The 18,647-nt window shown below is 51.3% G+C and overlaps 1 protein-coding gene across 1 annotated transcript in view; it reads right to left on the minus strand.

Moving 5' to 3' along the window:
- Nucleotides 1–672: 672 nt before the first annotated feature.
- Nucleotides 673–18,647, minus strand: part of PODXL (podocalyxin like) — a 60,584-nt gene continuing 42,609 nt past the window's right edge. Inside the window, exons 3-9 of the mRNA XM_064141519.1 lie at nucleotides 16,388–16,542; nucleotides 15,529–15,594; nucleotides 8,196–8,352; nucleotides 7,374–7,432; nucleotides 7,112–7,279; nucleotides 4,183–4,239; nucleotides 673–2,928 (exon numbers count right to left, since the gene is read on the minus strand). Of these exons, the coding sequence (XP_063997589.1) occupies nucleotides 2,734–2,928; nucleotides 4,183–4,239; nucleotides 7,112–7,279; nucleotides 7,374–7,432; nucleotides 8,196–8,352; nucleotides 15,529–15,594; nucleotides 16,388–16,542 (857 nt within the window). The 3' untranslated portion in view covers nucleotides 673–2,733. The remainder of the gene's footprint in view (nucleotides 2,929–4,182; nucleotides 4,240–7,111; nucleotides 7,280–7,373; nucleotides 7,433–8,195; nucleotides 8,353–15,528; nucleotides 15,595–16,387; nucleotides 16,543–18,647) is intronic.

Below are 18,647 nucleotides of genomic sequence, written 5' to 3' on the forward strand. Positions count from 1 at the left end.
GCCACAACTTCCCTGGGCAACCTGCACCAGTGTCTCACCACCCTCACTGCAAAGAACTTCTTCCTGATAAGTCTTCTGTCCTGGGTTTTTGTTGTGGTTAGGTTCTGTGAGGGACAGACCCTCAAGGTCTGTCACCAACCTGCTGCTCATCTCCCTGGGGCAACTGGGAAGGAAATGCACTCACAGAAGTGACTGCAAACACCAAGACCTGCTCTTTGAGTCTTACTGTAACATTAAAGAGCCAAACTTGGCGTTGTTGGAGTCAGGACAAAGCTGTGGCATGGGGTTGTCTGGGTGGGAGGTGTTTTCCTGCTTCCTCTCCAGTGTTGATTCCCTACCAGCCTGACCTTTAGCTTTTTCTTCCTTTTCTCCTTTTTTTCCTTTTCTCTTTTTTCTTTTCTCTTTTGTCTTTTCTCTTTTCTCTTTTTTCTTTTCCCTTTTCTCTTTTTTCTTTTCTCTTTTTTCTTTTCTATTTTGTCTTTTCTCTTTTTTCTTTTCTATTTTGTCTTTTCTCTTTTTTCTTTTCTCTTTTCTCTTTTTTCTTTTCTCTTTTCTCTTTTTTCTTTTCTCTTTTCTCTTTTTTATTTTCTTTTCTCCTTTTTTTTTTTCCTGTCAGTGTTTTTCTTCTTTCCTTTTTTTTTTTTTTTCTTTTTTAAATTCCCTCCCCTCCAAAATTGCTTCCCCACAGTGCAGTGCACAGGTAAGTGAAGTGTGCTGAATACATTGCTAAAGAATAGCAGGAATATTTACATACAAAAATATATAGGTTTGAACACTTCAAACTCTGCCCTTTGGTGCAGGAGAGGTGGGAGAAGAGCCAGTCCCTTTGAGAAGATCTATCTTCTGCCAGCTTCTGTGCTGGGGCTGAGCAAACCACCCTGACCCTCTCCTTTGTGAGTACTCCTGAGGTCTGCCTTGCCTTGAAAATGCACTCTGGGTTTGAGTGTATTTTCACCAAGTTTTCCATTGCTCAGCTCTGCCTTTCCTCTTGTTTATGGCAGCCATGGGAAGCAGATCTCCATCTTGTTGACTTGGTGGTTGAGCCTGAAGGAAATCACCCCATGGTGCAATGGTCAATGGCAGGCAGGGGAGAAGAAGGGCTGTGCTTGGCCACTGCTCTTCATCTGCAGCTCCTCTGCCTTATAAAGGGCTTGGGACCACCACCATCCTCCTGTGCTGGGAGATGCACTCACCCAAGTGACGTTCTGGTTGTCTTCTCCTGCTGCAGGATGGAGCCCTGCTCTGACCTCTGCTTTACTAATGCCAGAACAAAGGTGTGAAACTCTGCCCATCCTTTTAGAGCCGTTTAGGAGCTGTGGTGGGGAGTAGAAAAGCAGAAATGGCCTCAGCCCAGCCACTTTCTCCTCCTTGCGTATTTTCCCTTTCTCTTCTCCAGACTCACAACAAAGGGAGGCCTGGACAAGAAGCCAGGGGCTGCAGGACAAAGCTCAGGCCCAGCTCTGCTGCTGAGCTGGAAGTTTCATTGCAGGTCTCTTTTATCTCACTGGCTTTTGAAGAAGAGCTTGAGAATGTGGAGTGAAGTTATGAACCCTGTGGGGAGGAAACACTGAGGGCTGCACCGATGGAAAACCCTGGATAACTCCGAGCTACCTGGCTCATGCTTCCATTGCTCTCTTACCTCCTCTGCTGCACATGCAGGACAAGATGACCACAACAGTCACAACCCATCCTTGTGCATGTAATCCGTGGTCTCAAGGGGGATGGAGGTGGCCTGTGAGCTGCTGTTGCATATTCCTGGAAGGCAACCACTGCTTCTGTTGGGAAGTGCAGCAGCAGAGCTGGAGCTGAGCTCCTGCACCATGAAACTCCCAGCCTGGGCTGGTGATCAGGTATTGCTCTTAGTCTCATTGCACACCTCCCAGGAGGGTTGAACTTGAGGGCAGCACTCCTTCTCCTTCCCTTTGCATCTATACAGCAAGCTGCTGGGATTCTCCTGGTCTTCAGCTGGGTGCAGGATGCATCCTGCAGCCCTTTGTGGCACAGCTGGTGGTGGCACAGGATTGAGCATCACTTGGCACCGCCACAGCCTTCCTGTTGGCCAGGTCTGGAGGCTTTCCTTTGCCTGTGGCACAGCACAGGGCTCTCTCGTGTCTGTGCTGGGAAGGTGGGAAGTGGATTGGGAAGGAACAGGCTGTGCCAGCTTTCTCTGCTCCATGCCTGGGTGTCGAGGAGGGCAGAGTGATGACTAAAATGCGTGGGCCAGAGGATCTTTCTAGCTCTAGTTGCCAGGTGCTGGTTTGCTGTCAGGAGATGCTCCTTCGCCCATCCTAGTTACATGTAGTTCTTTTGCCTTTTAAATTGCTGAACAGGATGAGGTTGGTGTGGTTCCATCCTGCAGGAGGGGAGGGGACACCCTTGGAGGAGACAGCAGGATCTCTTCAGGAGCAAGGCCACTGCCTTTGCCCACAGCTGGTCAGGTCTGGCATGGTAGGTCCTGGTGAGCACCCATGGGTGATGGAGGATGCTTGCCTGAATGCAGCCACCACGGTGGCTTGTGCTGACACCCTGGAGGTGCCTTCTCATGTCCCATCCTCTTCAACCCTGCACTCCATATAGTGGCATAAGGGGCCATGATTAGTTTATTAAAGTACTCTCTGGGCTGTGTTGGGAGTTTTGTTTTGGAGCTCTGTGTGTGTAGGGATTCTGGGCTCTATATTTTTTTTTGGGGGGGGGGGAGGGGTGGTCACTTTTTGCCTGATCAAGTTCTGCATCCTATAAATGCGTGTCCTCCTCTTCCTCCAGGTCCTCCTTGATGAGGCTGTCAAGAGGAACGATCCAACTGTCCCCCAGCTCGCCGTTGAGGTTCACTTTCTTCTCCTGCATTTCAGAGGAGGTCTCCATCACCTCCAGCGTGGGGTTATCGTGGTAACCGTTCTCCATTGTTTGCAGCTCCTCGGTCAGGCGCTGCTGCGAGGAAAGAAAACCCAGAAACCCCCATGAAAAACAGCTCGGCTGTGCCGTGTGTGCCACCACATGGTGGCGTGTCACCTCCCAGCCAGCTGTGGTCACTGCCCCCTAGAGATGGATGTAGCTGCAGCGAGAGATTTTGATGATGAGGTTGAGGCTGAGGGCTGCAGTCAGCGCTGACACAGCGACGGGAGGGCATGGAGTTGGCAAGAGAGAGACTGCTAATGGTAGGAAGAAGGAAAGAGCAGCCAGAGACATGTGGAAAACCTCCAGGAGCAGCTGCCAGCTTCAGCCTGGCCATGGCTTGGTCCCCCTAGGACCTTGGGAAGAGGCTGAGCATCACTGCCTGGTCCTGAACCTGCATCCCAGCTCCTGCCTCACTAACTCACTTCCGTTCTTCCCCTCCCCTTTTTGCTCCTGTGCCCCTTTTTAGCTGCTTGAATATTTGTCTTCCCCTTGACCTGTGGGCTCGTCCCACTTTGCAGATGCTGCCAGCCCATTTGCCCCTCTGTAAGCAGCAGTTCTCCCCCTTCTGCAGCTCTCAGTGGAAATCAGGCAGGGAAAGATGAATCAAGCACTGTATCACCCTGGTCTTTTGGTATGCCATGCTTCAGGCTCTGACTCAGCCCTTCATCCTGTGGCAGACCCTCAGCCTATCCTAATCTTGCTTTCATTCTAGGAGTTCCTTCATCCCTGCCCTGCCCTGGAGGCATTCACCAGAAATCTACACTCCTTGGCCAGTCCCTTTTTGGGGATCCTGGGGATTCTCTGTGGGCACCCCTCTGCCTGGATTTACATCTTGCTGCATTGCAGTGCTCCTAATAAACGTCAGGAGACAGGTATGAGGGGGAATCCATGGAGAAGGAAAGGGATGGAGAAGCAAAACCACAGGGCTTGGTGCTAGCAGGGGGGGGCTGCAAAGGTGCTGCTGGGGGGGTCCCCTGGGTTACAGATGGCAAGGGGGATATAGGCAAGGATGGTGAGATGCTTAGAGAGGAGGCACCTGGGCTTTCATGGGGACCGTTTCACCCCGTGGGGTTGCTGGTGCAAGCCCCAAAGGGCTGGAAGCTTGGGCTATGCTGTCTCCCACCATGGCAAGGCACCCCCCCACGGCACGCAGCAAGGGGCAGGGGGTCTTTAAAGCTGGGCTTTAGTCCTGTTAAAAGCTCCTGAACCCTACCAAGCACCGGAGGTGAGAGCTGCAGGGGTTACGGATGCGGCGCCCGCCCCTCCGATCCCTGCGTCGGAACTCACATTAAAGATCAGGGCCACATGTCCATCATCAAACCCGGGGAGATCAGGGTGGATGTGCTGCTTATTTCCAAGGGAACACAACGGCAGGGTTTAGGAGGGGGGGGGGAGTGGGGGTAGGGAGGGAAGGTTGGAGAAAAATTAAAATAATAATAATAAAAAAAAAAAACAAAACCCTTTCAAGTCATTTTGGGGAAAGAAGTAGAAGGAAAAAAAAACCAGAGAAACCACCCAAAACCAGATCTAGGAAAGAGAAATGTGTTTGATTCTCTAACTCCCTGCTGCAATTGCCTGACAAAAGGCCCTTACCCATGCTCTGAGCCAGAGCCATACCGAGGATCCCTTCGCTTTGGTTTTGCTACCTCTCCCCGTGGCTGGTGGGCATTGACCGCCAGAGCACCCAGCCAGGGCTGCTACCTGTCCCTCTGTATCGTGTCCCCTCTCTGGAATTGTTCAAGGGGAGGTTGGATGGAGCTTTGAGCAGCCTGGACTAGTGGAAGGGGTCCCTCCCTATGGCCAGTGGGCTGGAATGAGGTCATCTTTAAGGTAGAATCACAGAATCAACCAGGTTGGAAGAGACCTCCAAGCTCATCCAGGCCAACCTAGCACCCAGCCCTGTCCAGTCAACCAGACCATGGCACTAAGTGCCCCATCCAGGCTTTGAGGTCCTTCCAAACTAAGCTGCTCTTTGGTTCCATTCTGTGTTGAGGGACACCCCTTCCCATTACTGAATCTGCCTTGTTTCTTCTGCCTGTCTGCTGAACAGTACCCAAGTGTCACACTGCTCCCTGGCCCTGATGAGCAGTTTTTCACCCCAGCCAGGAAGATTTCAGCTGCGAAACCTCATGTGCTCCGAGAGGACCCCAGCAGAGCTTAAACACCGATCAACTAGGATGCAGAGCTTTGCTTCTCCACCAGCTTTGTTCACTCTGATTGCATCATTTGGACTCTTCTTTCTTTCTCTTTCTCTCTCTCTCTCTCTCTCTTTCTCTCTTTCTTTCCCTCTTTCCCTCTTTCCCTTTCTTTCTTTCTTTCTTTCTTTCTTTCTTTCTTTCTTTCTTTCTTTCTTTCTTTCTTTCTTTCTTTCTTTCTTTCTTTCTTTCTTTCTTTCTTTCTTTCTTTCTTTCTTTCTTTCTTTCTTTCTTTCTTTCTTTCTTTCTTTCTTTCTTTCTTTCTTTCTTTTCTTTCTTTCTTTCTTTCTTTCTTTCTCTCTCTCTCTTTCTCTCTTTCTCTCTTTCTCTCTTTCTCTCTTCCTCTCTTCCTCACTTCCTCTCTTCCTCTCTTCCTCTCTTTCTCTCTTTCTCTCTTTCTCTCTCTCTTTCTCTCTTTCTCTCTTTCTCTCTTCCTCTCTTCCTCTCTTCCTCTCTTCCTTTCTTTCTTTCTTTCTTCTTTCTTTCTTTCTTCTTTCTTTCTTTCTCTTTCTTTCTTTCTTTCTTTCTTTCTTTCTTTCTTTCTTTCTTTCTTTCTTTCTTTCTTTCTTTCTTTCTTTCTTTCTTTCTTTCTTTCTCTCTTTCTCTCTTTCTCTCTCTCTCTCTTTCTCTCTCTTTCTCTTTCTCTCTCTCTCTCTCTCTCCCTCTCTCCCTCTCTTCCTCTCTTCCTCTCTTCCTCTCTTCCTCTCTTCCTCTCTCTCTTTCTTTCTTTCTTTCTTTCTTTCTTTCTTTCTTTCTTTCTTTCTTTCTTTCTTTCTTTCTTTCTTTCTTTCTTTCTTTCTTTCTCTCTTTCTCTCTTTCTCTCTTTCTCTCTCTCTCTCTCTTTCTTTCTTTCTTTCTTTCTCTTTTTCTCTCTCTCTCTCTCTTTCTTTCTTTCTTTCTTTCTTTCTTTCTCTTTCCCTCTTTCTTCCTCTCTTTCTTTTCTTTGTCTCTTTATTTTTCTTTTTCTCTTTCTCTCTCTTTCTCTTTCTCCTTCTCTTTCTCTCTCTTACTCTTTCCCTCTCCCTCTTTTTCTTTGTCTCTCTCTCTCTCTTTCTCTCTCTTTCGCTCTCTCTTCCTCTTTCTCTCTCTCACATTCTCTTTCTTTCTTTCTTTCTTTCTTTCTTTCTTTCTTTCTTTCTTTCTTTCTTTCTTTCTTTCTTTCTTTCTTTCTTTCTTTCTTTCTTTCTTTCTTTCTTTCTTTCTTTCTTTCTTTTCTCTCTTTCTTCCTTTCTCTCTTCCCTTCCTTCTCTCTGCCTGCTTTCTGTAGCTATGTCTCCTCCAGAGCTGAACCCTCAGCCAGAGGAGCAGAGGCTGTTGCATTCTTTGGGCACACAGCAGAGTTGTCTCCACCGCAGGGCCTGGGAACAGGCGTTCCTTGCAGGTGGATGCTGCACTAACATCACCCTGAATTGCTTCCTGAGACCAAAATGATCTTAAGATATTTTTTCCCATATCTGCCCTTCCTTAAAACCTTCTGCTCTGATGTTTGGCTCTGGCCCAGCTCTCCTAAAGGCTGAGCCATGAGGCATTGATGCCCTGCTGCAGTTGTCCTGCTGTCCTGACACACTGCAACCAGCTGTGGGCTTCCTGCAGCCACTGACACCCCTGGAAAACATCAGCATGGTGCTGGGCACCCAACTCTGCTCCTGCACACACAGAAGTATTTTGAGGGCTGGGGAATATAGGTGGGTTTGGAGAGGGATTTTGAGTCGAGAAAGCCTTCATTGCTCAAATTATGGCCAAGCTCTCCTGGGTGGCAGTGAGGATAGGTGCTGCTTCTTGTCCTACTCCACCACCACAACTTCATTGCCCTGGCCCTGATTTTCCATCCTGCTGCTTCCTTCCCTAACAACCACAGGGAGCAGCTCCTGTCCCTCCAGAGCATCTGCAGCAGTTGAGCACCCTCTGAGCAACACAAAAGGATGATGCTGGCTGGCAACACCGATGACCTCCCTCTGCTGGAGATGTCTTTGGGACAAAAAGGGTCCTGGGATACCTGTCCCACCCCTCTCCCACCGCACCTGGTCCTTCTTCTGGGAGAAGCGCTGGTGGCAGCAGCCGTAGATGGCAGCGATGAGCAGCAGGGAGCCGGCCAGGGTGACGATGGTGATGATCAGGGGCGTGCTGAACTCGTCGTTGATTACCATCTCCTGCTCCCTTTTGTCGTAGGTGATGTTGGCGATGCCGAGCTGCCGCGGAGGGGATGGGTCAGGCCCCGGCAGGGCTTCCTGTGCCGCCTGCCTTGGCAGACATCCATGGGGAAGGTGCTGGGCAACCACTTACCTCTTCTAACTTCTTCTTCTCCTTCAACTCCTCAAGGACTTGTTCAGAGTCCAAAGGAACTGGGGGGGAGAAAGAGGCTGCAATGAGCACAAAGAGGGGGCAGGTTGTGCCACCACCTCCCCATAAATGGGGAAGCCTCCTGTATGGAGGTGGTGTGGGCATGAAGCCAACCCTTGCAGGTACCTCCATGGCCAGACAAAGAGCTGGGACCTCTTCTCCTGGCATCAGTACAGCCCCAGAGACCCCACTGCCTCTGGTATCGCTATTCTGATTGGCAAGGGGCTTATAACCACTTGCTCCAGGCCATGCCAGAGAGGTGCACAATTAGTTCCCAGCATCTGGCTGCCCCACCCATGGTTGAGTGCTGGAGGCTGGACCCACTGCCCAGCCTCTGCCCTGATGGTGATAAAGAGGATAGAGCTCAGTCCTTCCTGCCCTTTGCACTAGGGCAGTGTGGTGTCTCCATCCTCCCAGCAGCCTGGTGCTGAAGCAGCATTTGGGCGTCTCCAGGCTGAGCTCTCATGTAGGCAGGAAACCCTCTGCTCCCCTGGGAAAGGATTTATACTGGGTACAGGATGGTGACCAGCTAGGAGGAATTTTTTTCTCCTTGAGCCTGGTCCCTGCCTTGGTTTGCCACGGATGGCACAGGAGTCTGGTGCATTCACTGGGCAGCAGAGCTAATTTCTGGGCTCACTGTGCCATTCTCAAGCCATTGAGATGGAGCAGCCCAAGGAAAGAAACCACTCAGGCACCATCTGTGTGCTGGGGACCTCTCCTCCCATAGTCATGCCTCTTGGGGCAGGGTGGTGTCATCATACTCACTGTGCAAGACTGCCTGCACGGCCCAGTGCTGGGAGCGGCGCTCGTGGGAGCTCAGCGTCACGGTGCATGCTTCCCTGCTGGCGTTGAAGGTGTGCTGGCCTGTCGAGCAGAAGCTCTCAAAAAAGGACTTGTTGGTGCTGGCACTCCTCCACTCGGCCTGCAGTGACAGCAAGAGCTCAGCACTGTCCCCCCAGCCAGAGACTGAGCACAGAATCATGGCGTGGTTTGGGTTGCACATGACTGCTGGAGGTCACCTAGTCCAACCTCCCCTCTGCTGAGCAGGGACATCTGCAACTAGATCGGCTTGATCAGAGCCTCATCAGGCTTGACCTTGAATGCTTCCAGGGGTGGGGCATCTCCCACCTCTCTGGACATTTCCAGGCAAGTGTTTCTCCATCCCATGTGAAAAATTCCCATAGAACCATAGAATCAACCAGGTTGGAAGAGACCTCCAAGATCATCCAGTCCAGCCTAGCACCCAGCCCTGTCCAGTCATCTAGACCATGGCACTAAGTGCCTCATCCTGGCTTTGCTTGAACATCTCCAGGGATGGCAACTCCACCACCTCTCTGGGCAGCCCATTCCAATGCCAATCACTCTCTCTGCCAACAACTTCCTCCTAACATTCAGCCTATGCTTCCCCCAGCACAACTTGAGACTATGTCCCATAGAAGTTCCTTCCTTCTCTCTAGCCTGAATCTCTCCTTGTTCAGTTTAAAGCCATCACCCCCTGTGTCCTGTCACAACAGTCCCTGATAAAAGCTCTGTCCCCAGCTTTGTGTCAGTACCTTTAAGTACTGAAAGGCCACAATAAGGTCTCCTCAGAGCTTTCTCTTCTCGGGAATGAACACCCCCAGCTTTCTCAGCCTGCTCTCACAGCAGAGTGGTGTCATTTCTGTGGTGTCCTCTGGCTCTGCTCCAATAGGTCCCTGTCTGTCCTGTGCTGAGGACTCCAGAGCTGGGCCCAGCAGCGCAGGTGAATTGTCACCAGTGGAGCAGAGGGGTGGAATCCCTTTCCTCCTCCTCCTGCCCTCACTGCCGAGGAGGATCCCACCCCATCACCAGGGATGCTGTGGCCGTCCCCATCCTTCCCCGTCCCTTTGCCTTGCCCACCTGCCATCAGCCACCCAGGGAACAGGACAGGTTGAAAGTGGTTTCTTTCTGAGAAGCTGAGCTCTCAGCTGCTGTTCCCCACCAGGGCCCTGAGCTGGCCTTAGCTGAGAACTGCAGCTTTTGGTGTCACAGGAATAGCAGGTCCCCAAGGGAAGCAGGCTGGGGTGAGGGGGGGTCAGGTGGCAGAGGAGGCTGAAGTGCCACAGCGGGAGCAGGGCAGGGCTCTGCATCCCCCGTGGGCATCTACAGCCCTCCCATCACTCATGCTGCTACCCTCTGTCCCCATTACTTCAGGTCCCTGTCCTCCCCAGGGCCACAGCTGTGTGGCTCTGCAGAGTCAAGGGACTGTGTTTTGCTTTCAGACAAACTGGAGCGTTTCTGGAGGGCTTAGTCTGGGCTGCTGTGGTGGAGAGGGTTGCTTGGAGCCCATGTCTCCACTGAGGGGTTTCTAAGGCTTTTGGTAGCTCTTCACAGGAGCTGGGAGCTCCCCAAGCTAGAGATGCTGGCCCTCCTACATACACAGATGCTGGGGACACAAGGTCCTCCATGCACATCAAAACCAAGTGGCACATGCCCTGGCTGGCTCCAACGCCCCAAACCTTCCTCTCCCTCTGCAGCGCTCTCCGGGCTGGGTCCTGCTTGCCCCGATGGCCAGCTCCATCCTGCCTGCTCCACTGCCAAGGCAGGAGCTGCCAGGCCAAGGGAGGCAGCTAATCTCACCCCATCTTATCTAAATATTTGGGAAGCAGCAGCAGAGACAGGATGCACTTGCCGGGGCGGAAGACCAACCCCGGGCACAGTGCGAGGGTGAGCTCAGCATCGTGAGGCCCCAGCTGGCCCTGGGAGCCTCTGCTGGCCCTCAGCTCTCCTTTAGCTTCACAGGGGAGAAACATTCCCCAGGCCCCTCTGCTGAATTCTCACCCTGGAATCACAGAATCCTTTAAGCTGGAAAAGACCTTTCAGATTATCAAGGCCAAGCGTTCACTCAGCCCTGCCAAGACTGACACTGAATCATAGTCCCTCAGCACCACATCTCCACAGCTTTTAATATCTCCAAGGACAGTGACTTCACCACTTCCCTGTGCAGCCTGTTCCAGACCTTGACAACCCTTCTGGGGAAGAATATTTTCCTAATGCCCAACCTAAACCTTCCCTGGTGCAACTTGATGCCATTTCCTCTTGTCCTTTCACTTGATGCTTGGGGAAAGAGACTGACCCTCCACCTCACTCCATCCTTCTTTCAGTTAGTTCTAGAGAGCAAGATGGTCACCCTTCAGCCTCCTTTTCTCCAGCCTAAACAAGCCCAGCTGCTTCTCACAAGACTTGTTCACCACATTTGATGCTCTTAAAACTCTTCAACACCTCAATGTGCGAATAGTAAGGGGCCCAAAGCTGAAACCAGCATTTCATAGAATCATAGAATCAGCCAGGTTGGAAGAGACCTCCAAGATCATCCAGGCCAACCTAGCACCCAGCCCTAGCCAGTCAACCAGACCATGGCACTAAGTGCCTCAGCCAGGCTTTGCTTCAACACCTCCAGCCACAGTGCCTCCACCACTGGGCAGCCCATTCCAATGCCAATCACTCTCTCTGCCAACAACTTCCTCCTAACATCCAGCCTAGACCTCCCTCCTCTGGAACAACTTGAGACTGTGTCCCCTTGTTCTGTTGCTGGTTGCCTGGGAGAAGAGCCCAACCCCACCTGGCTACAGCCTCCCTTCAGGTAGTTGCAGACAACAATGAGCTCTGCCCTGAGCCTCCTCTTCTGCAGGCTGCACACCCCCAGCTCCCTCAGCCTCTCCTCACAGGGCTGTGCTCCAGGCCCCTCACCAGCTTCATTGCCCTTCTCTGGACACATTTCAGCATCTCAACATCTCTCTGCAGTGGAGGAGCCCAGAACTGGACACAGCACTCAAGATGTGGCCTGAGAAGTGCCAAGAACAGGGGGATAGTCACTTTTCTACTCCTCCTGGCCACATTATTACTGATCAAAGCCAGAATGCTGTTGGCCTTTTTGGCCACCTGCTCACACTGCTGGCTCATGTTCAGCTGACCATTAGCTGACACGCTGAGGTCCTGTTCTGCAAGGCAGATTCCCAAACCATCCCAAGGAAAGGAGCTGGATGGAAAAGCTGTCTCCAGCCTGGTAGCCTACTAGCAGCAAGACACGACCTTGGCAAGGCAGCATGCCTGAGAAAGCTCATCCCCAGCAGGACAGGGCAGAGAAGGGTTACAGCTTGCTCAGGGTGGTGCTTTTATCATCTTTGGACGCTGGGTTGTGCTCCTACTCTTTCAGTGTCCTGCAGCTTATCGGTCCCTGCCTGTGCAGCAGTTTCTGCTTGGCAGAGGCAGGAAAGGCGTTTTTGCTGCCTCCCTGCACCCTCTTTCCCCAGCTTTTCCCACAGCTCTGCCTTCTGTCAGCCTTTAATGACCCGATTCCCCTCCTCATCCCACGGGGAGAAAAGTCAGGCCTTTGAAATGTTGTTTGGCTCTTTGGGTTTTTAACACGTGAGAAGGAAAATGCGATGTGAGGCTGAAACCCAGCTGAGCACCGAGCTGCTTTGCCCTGGGTGACAAACAGCACCTAGACTCCCTTTGGAGAAGGACCTGGAGGGATTTATTCTTTCCAGAGTGGGAAGAGTGGCATGCAAAGGCTGCAGGAGCTGCCAGGGATGCCCTGGCAGTGGTGCCATGGCCCTGGCTGCTCTCCCCTCCCGCCGCCGGAGCCGCTCGCATTCCTTGGCTGCAGTTGACAGGCGCTGCCGAGCAGCTCGAATCCGGTTCCCACACTGGTGGGGACCTAAAACTAACATCCCTGAATGAGCTAACAGCACTTGAGTCAACAAACCACCCCTGTCAGCTGGGCAGGGTGAGGGGGACCATGACCCTGCTCAGTGAGGGTGTCCATCCTCCTGCACCAGACACTGTTCTGCTGTCCCCACACTGGTGGGGCTCACACAGCAGATGCCCCAAAACACCTGGGGCTGGGCCTAGGTGGTCTCACTGTTGCTTTTGCATCCCCCAGGCTGGGGACAGCATCCTCTGACTCAGCTTTCTGGGTATATCCATGTCTCAGTTGGGGACACAATGGAGGACAAATGCTGAACCCCTGAGAAGTGCTCACAGGGCTTGGGTGCCACAGCTTGGGTGCCACCAACCACCCTTTTACTGCACCCAGTTCTGGATCCCCCATTACAAGAAGGATGTGGAGATGCTGGAGTGTGTCCAGAGAAGGGCCAGGAGGATGCTCAGAGGGCTGCAGCAGCTCTGCTGTGAGCACAGACTGAAAGAGTTGGGGCTGCTCAGTCTGCAGAAGAGGAGGCTGTGAGGTGACCTTCTTGTGGCCTTTCAGTGTCTCAAGGAGCCTACAAAAAAGCTGGGGAGGGACTTCTTAGGCTCTCAGGGAGTGACAGGACTGGGGGGAATGGAGCAAAGCTGTAGGTGGGGAGAGTCAGCCTGGAGGTGAGGAGGAAATTGTTGAGCATGAGAGTGGTGAGAGCCTGGCATGGGTTGCCCAGGGAGGTGGTTGAGGCCCCATGGCTGAAGGTGTTTAAAGCCAGCCTGCTCTAGGCTAGGCTGTCTGTGGCCATGGCAGGGGGGTTGGAACTAGATGCTCCTTGTGGTCCCTTCCAACCCTGACTGATTCTATGATTCTCTGGAATGCAATGCATGGACCTCATAAGCCTCATTAAGGATCTCACTGAAATCCTGCTGCAACCAAAGGAAGGAGAAGAGGAAAGAGAGCTGGTGAGGGAACATGGACCAAACTGTCTACAACTACCTAAAGGGTGGTTGTGGCCAGGAGGAGGTTGCTCTCTTCTCTCAGGTGGCCAGCACCAGAATGAGAGGACACAGCCTCAGGCTACACCAGAGGAAATTTAGGCTGGAGGTGAGGAGAAAGTTCTTCACCGAGAGAGTCATTGGACACTGGAATGGGCTGCCCGGGGAGGTGGTGGAGTCGCCATCCCTGGGGCTGTTCAAGGCAGGATTGGACGTGGCACTTGGTGCCATGGTCTGGCCTTGAGCTCTGTGGTAAAGGGTTGGACTTGATGATCTGTGAGGTCTCTTCCAACCCTGATGATACTGTGATACTGTGAAACTGTTCAGCCCTGGTTAAAAGCATCACCTGAAGAAGAAAGGTGCTGTAAATAAGCTAGTCCATAAAGTACCTTTGGCCCATGAAGTGGTACTAAGCATACATTTGAATGTTTGTGAGGTTTCTTCTAGGATTTACAAGCTTAGGTGGGTTTCTGAGTTAAATTTACTGCAGCAGGAGAAACTGAGGTGCAGTGGGGGGAGAGGCAATGCCTGCAGTGCCCAGTTTCAGCTTCCTGAGCTTCCTGCATCTCCAGTGCTGCCCCGTGAGCCCAGCCTTGCCTTGTCTTCTCTGCTATGTGTGATCTGGCCACAGCCCCACCATTAGACCCCCAGGATGACCTCAGTGGACCTCAGCTTCTCTCTGGAGCTGAGGTTCCAGCAGAAAGCTGCCCTGCCCCTGCCTCGTTCCCGCGGAGCAGCACTGGAGCCGTTTCTGGAACACCGCTCCTTACGGCGCACGCTTTCCTGTTTTCCCACGGGCTGTGAAATGCAAAGGATTTGTTCACTTTGCTGTCAAGATTTGGCTAGAGACTTGTTTACCAGGCCCACAAAGCAGGGAAACCAGATAGTGCCATTTCTCTGTTATCTGCTCGGCTTGGGAGGCATTAAATTCGTTGCCATTTTCAGGAGCGGGCTGAGGGGAAAGTTAGCGGCAAGGGGGTGGGAGGTGTTCTGGCAGCTGAGGGCAGCGATGCTCTGGGAGGATGCATCCTTGCAGCCCTTCTGCAGCTGCTGGTGGTTTGTACTAACAATGCTCCAGCTCCTGACGATGCCCAGAGGAACCTAAGGGAAACAGGGCAGCAGACTTGCTGGCTTGCCAGCTCTGGCCTGCCGTTGCCCAGCGGAGTGGGTGGATAGGAGTGATGGATGATGCCAAGCTGAGATGTACACCCACCCCTTAGCTTGCTGGTGCATGAATGCTCTTCAGTTTTGGGCCTCTCACTACAAGAAGGACATTGAAGTACTCAGTATTGGAAGTACTCAATATTGGAAGTACTCAATATTGAACTACTCTATACTGAAGTACTCTATATTGAAGTACTCAATATTGAAGTACTCTATATTGAAGTACTCTATATTGGAATGGACTGCCCAAGGAGGTGGTGGAGTCACCATCCCTGGAGGTGTTCAAGAAAAGCATCTTCCCCATTACAGGAAGCTCACAGTTTCCACAGGAACCATTTTAGAGGTGGATGTAGAATGTATTTCCAATGCCTAATATAAAACATAGAATCAACCAGGTTGGAAGAGACCTCCAAGATCATCCAGGCCAACCTAGCACCCAGCCCTATCCAGTCATCTAGATCATGGCACTAAATGCCTCATCCAGTCCTTTCTTGAACACCTCCAGGGATAGTGACTCCACCACCTCCCTGGGCAGCCCATTCCAATGCCAATCACTCTCTCTCCCAACAACTTCCTCCTAATATCCAGCCTAGACCTCCCCCAGCACAACTTGAGACTGTCCCTCAGACAAGGCAGCAGGCAGTACCCACCCACTAGAAGAAGGATCTTGGTGTGCAGTCTTGGCTTGGGCTTGCCTTTTCCCAGCCTTCATACTATGTTTTATTGCTCCCTGGTCTAGTAGAAGGTTTGAAACAAATGAAATGGAGTCTTCTGCTCTTAAGTTAAGGTTCTATGAGCTCTGACAGAGCATAAAGAAGCACAGTGAATCCCAAACTACAGGCTGCTGTTCTTCCCAGTTGCTCTGCAGTTGGATGCCACCCTACTCCAGCTGGGAGATTGCAAGGTCTCATCCAGTCCACAACAGCTGTGGAGGAACTCTGCATTATTTTTTGCTTTGGTTTTGGGATGAACTTCTGGACTCTCTGTAAAGGCAAAAATCCTCCCCCTTAGAAGTTTTCACCCTCTAAAATCTTTCATTGCTCCATTTATGGGACCTGGGTGGACTCAGATGGTCTACTTGAAGAAGACCACATGGGCCTCTTCTCCTCCTGTCGCATCCCCCACTGGCTGATACTGCTGAGTGTGGGTTTTCATGCAGCATTTTACACCCCAAGAGTGGTTGCATCCAAGCTCAGAGCACCACGGGTTAAAAGCTGATCTCCAACAGCAGTGTGGCTGCTGATCTTACACCTAAGTTCCAAAGGCTGCTACTTACACAGGTTCTGGCTTCTTTCAGATACATGTTGGGCAAGTTGTTCTGCACTTGGTCTTTGCAGATGATCTGGAAAGAGAAAAGAAAAGCAACTCTCAAAGGGTTGATATAGGTTGGAAGGATGGTTGGGGACATCCCAGCCAAAGCTCTGATCCACTGTGTGGAAATGAGACGAGTCTGGGAGCCCTTCACTCAACCCTTTATGTTTGGGAAGTGTTTCCACAGATAGCTGGCACAGTTGCTAATGCACTTCCCAAGCCAGGCTTAAGATGCAGGACAGGGTAAAGCAGGAATTGGCTTGGGCAACTGGAGGATCCATGCCATGGTGTGGGCCCACCCTACAGGAGATGAGCAACTAGAAGCAGAATCCTCCTCTCTCCTTTCTAGCACTAGGATCTTCAGTTCTCCTGCCTTGCTCTTTGAGACATCCCCCCACCTCCCCATCTCCCAAACCATTTTCTCCTAACATCATCCATCAGGTTCACACTGAATTGTGGTCTTTGCCTTCTCATCAAGTCCAAGCCCAAGCCCACACCCAGGCAGCTGCTGCTGCCCACAACGCTTCACTCCCTCTTCCCAAACTTCATTTCTCCTTTGTTCAAAACCTAGACCATCATCTCCTTTACCTCCATCCACCATGTGTCTTCACTAGAAAGCTACAGGAGAAAGAGGCTGGGCTAGCTGACCTTTAAAAGGTCCCTTCTAAGCCAAACCTTTCCATGATTCTATGATCTAGAATTATTTTGCGGCCATCTAAGGCAGTTCTCTCCTACACAGGCATGGCAAGAACGGCACAGGGGGTGCCAGCTGAATATGAAGAGACACCACTACAAAGTGCCCACCTCCCTCTAGGTGTCCTTACCTCATTTTGCAAAGAAATGTTAGGGTGATGGAGGCCACATGTGCTGCACTCGGTCTGGTTCCCCAGGGCTGCGGTCGGTGGCTGGTCAGTGGCAGGGCTCTGGGGAGTGCTTGAAGGTTTGGTTGGCACAGATCCAGCTTCTGGGCTCTTCTGGTCTGAGTCCCCAGTACACACCAAAACCAAACACCAAAAAAACAAGGAGAAAGACAGTATAGAGGATATATCTGACAGAGTTATCATAGAACCATAGAGCCAACCAGGTTGGAAGAGACTTCCAAGATCATCCAGTCCAACCTAGCACCCAGCCCTAGCCAATCAACTAGACCATGGCACTAAGTGCCTCATCCAGTCTCTTCTTGAACACCTCCAGCCACAGTGACTCCACCACCTCCCTGGGCAGCCCATTCCAATGCCAATCACTCTCTCTGCCAACAACTTCCTCCTAACATCCAGCCTAGACCTCCCCACCACAAATTGAGACTGTGTCCCCTTGTTCTGCTGCTGGGTGCTTGGCAGAAGAGACCAACCCCGCCTGGCTACAGCCTCCCTTCAGGTAGGAGGGGATGAAGAGCCACAGCTTCTGCTGATTGCCTCTCTATCAGCTGTGGACCATGTCCAGAGGCACATCCTCAGCAGCAGTGCCTAGCACTGTGAGGACAGCCTAGGGTGTTTTGCTTGCCTGCCTGCTAAACCCAAAGGGGCACATAGCCACATCTACCACTCCCACAGGTGTCTCAAATACCTGCAATCATCTTAGATGCTTTTGTTTGAGGTCTGAGGCATCTTACAGTGCAATGAGAGTAGTGCAAGGAGCATGGCAGCCTTCTGCCTTCCCAAGTCCTTTTAAAGAACTGGATCTCCATCCCTGGGTTCCTAATAGATCCTTAAAGGGTGACAAAATGAATTCAAATGTCCACATTCTGTTCACAGCCTCTTTACTTTTTGGGACTCCTGCCTCTTCCACAGAAAAAATGAGGAGTATTTCTCTCCCAGATGCATTCTGAAGGCTCCAGCAGAGAAGTGATTTCAAACTCATCTGTTTCTTTTGCATTCCTTCACCTATTTATTAAATGTAAAGAGGTTTTAGACCTCTTCCTGGTTTATAATTGAATCCTCAAATTCAAATTAACCTAATTCCATAAATCATCCTTTAATGGGGAACAATCCCATGGAGCAGGGGGAGAATGAAACATCGTTTATGAAGGTGTTCATTTCACCCCCTTATGCCTTCAGATGTGCTCAAAACATGACTTGAGTGAAGCCAGTGGAGGTGGTCTTGCACTAAGACCTTGGCCCATTCAGTGATGCTGACAGCTGGAAGGATGGAGATGTTTTTTGGGAGTGGCTTCTATACTGCAGACAACTGGAAACTGCCTCAAGAACAATGTTCTTTGGAGGAAGGTAATAAAGGGTCATCATAGCTTCTATTCAGAGCCAGGTGTGTGCTGAATCCATAATGCCACACAATTCTGGAAGGTTCCATGGAGGCTCCACAGTGAGGGACATCCATGAATTTGCTTCCTCATAAACACTACGAGAGAGAATACCAATAGGGACCCTGAAATGTGCCTTATCAGGACACTTGTGAACTAAGGTGACTCTGTAAAGCTCCAGGATGTTCAGCAAGATCCTAAACACCACATGGAGACTCCTAATGCTGCTTAGACAGAAGCTAGCAGCCAACCCTCCCCCCAGCAATGGTGAACATCCTACCCTACTGCTTAGACTCTTCAGAGGGTTTAGGCTCAGAGTTTTGCTGCAAAATCTCCTTAGCCATCTAAAGATTATTTCTGTGCTTGCCCAGACAGCCTTCACTAAGCTGTCAGCCACACTAGAGATCTCCCACAGCCAGCATTTGGGGTGCTGTCAATCTGTTCACCAGCTCTGCAACGTCAGCCTCCAGCCCTCTACTCATCACTGCTCCCTCCCTTCTGCAGACACAGAACCTCAAGTAAGTGCAATCGATGATGCTATGGGCACAGTTTGGTCCATCCAACAGCCAGTGTCAGTGCTGTGCCACTGGAAAGCAGCCCTGTCGAGAGGGACCTGGGGGTGCTGGTGGATAGCAAGTTAAGCATGGCACAGCAATGTGCCAATGGGATCCTGGGGTGTATTAGGAGGAGTGTGTCCAGCAGATCCAGGGAGGTTCTCCTTCCCCTCTACTCTGCCCTGATGAGACCTCACCTTGAATACTGTGTTCAGTTTTGGGCTCCCCAGTTGAAGAGGGACAGGGATCTACTGGAGAGGGTTCAGCAGAGGG

This window comes from Pogoniulus pusillus, chromosome 4 (genome assembly GCF_015220805.1).
Source record: "Pogoniulus pusillus isolate bPogPus1 chromosome 4, bPogPus1.pri, whole genome shotgun sequence".
In the NCBI taxonomy this organism is placed as follows: Eukaryota; Metazoa; Chordata; class Aves; order Piciformes; family Lybiidae; genus Pogoniulus; species Pogoniulus pusillus.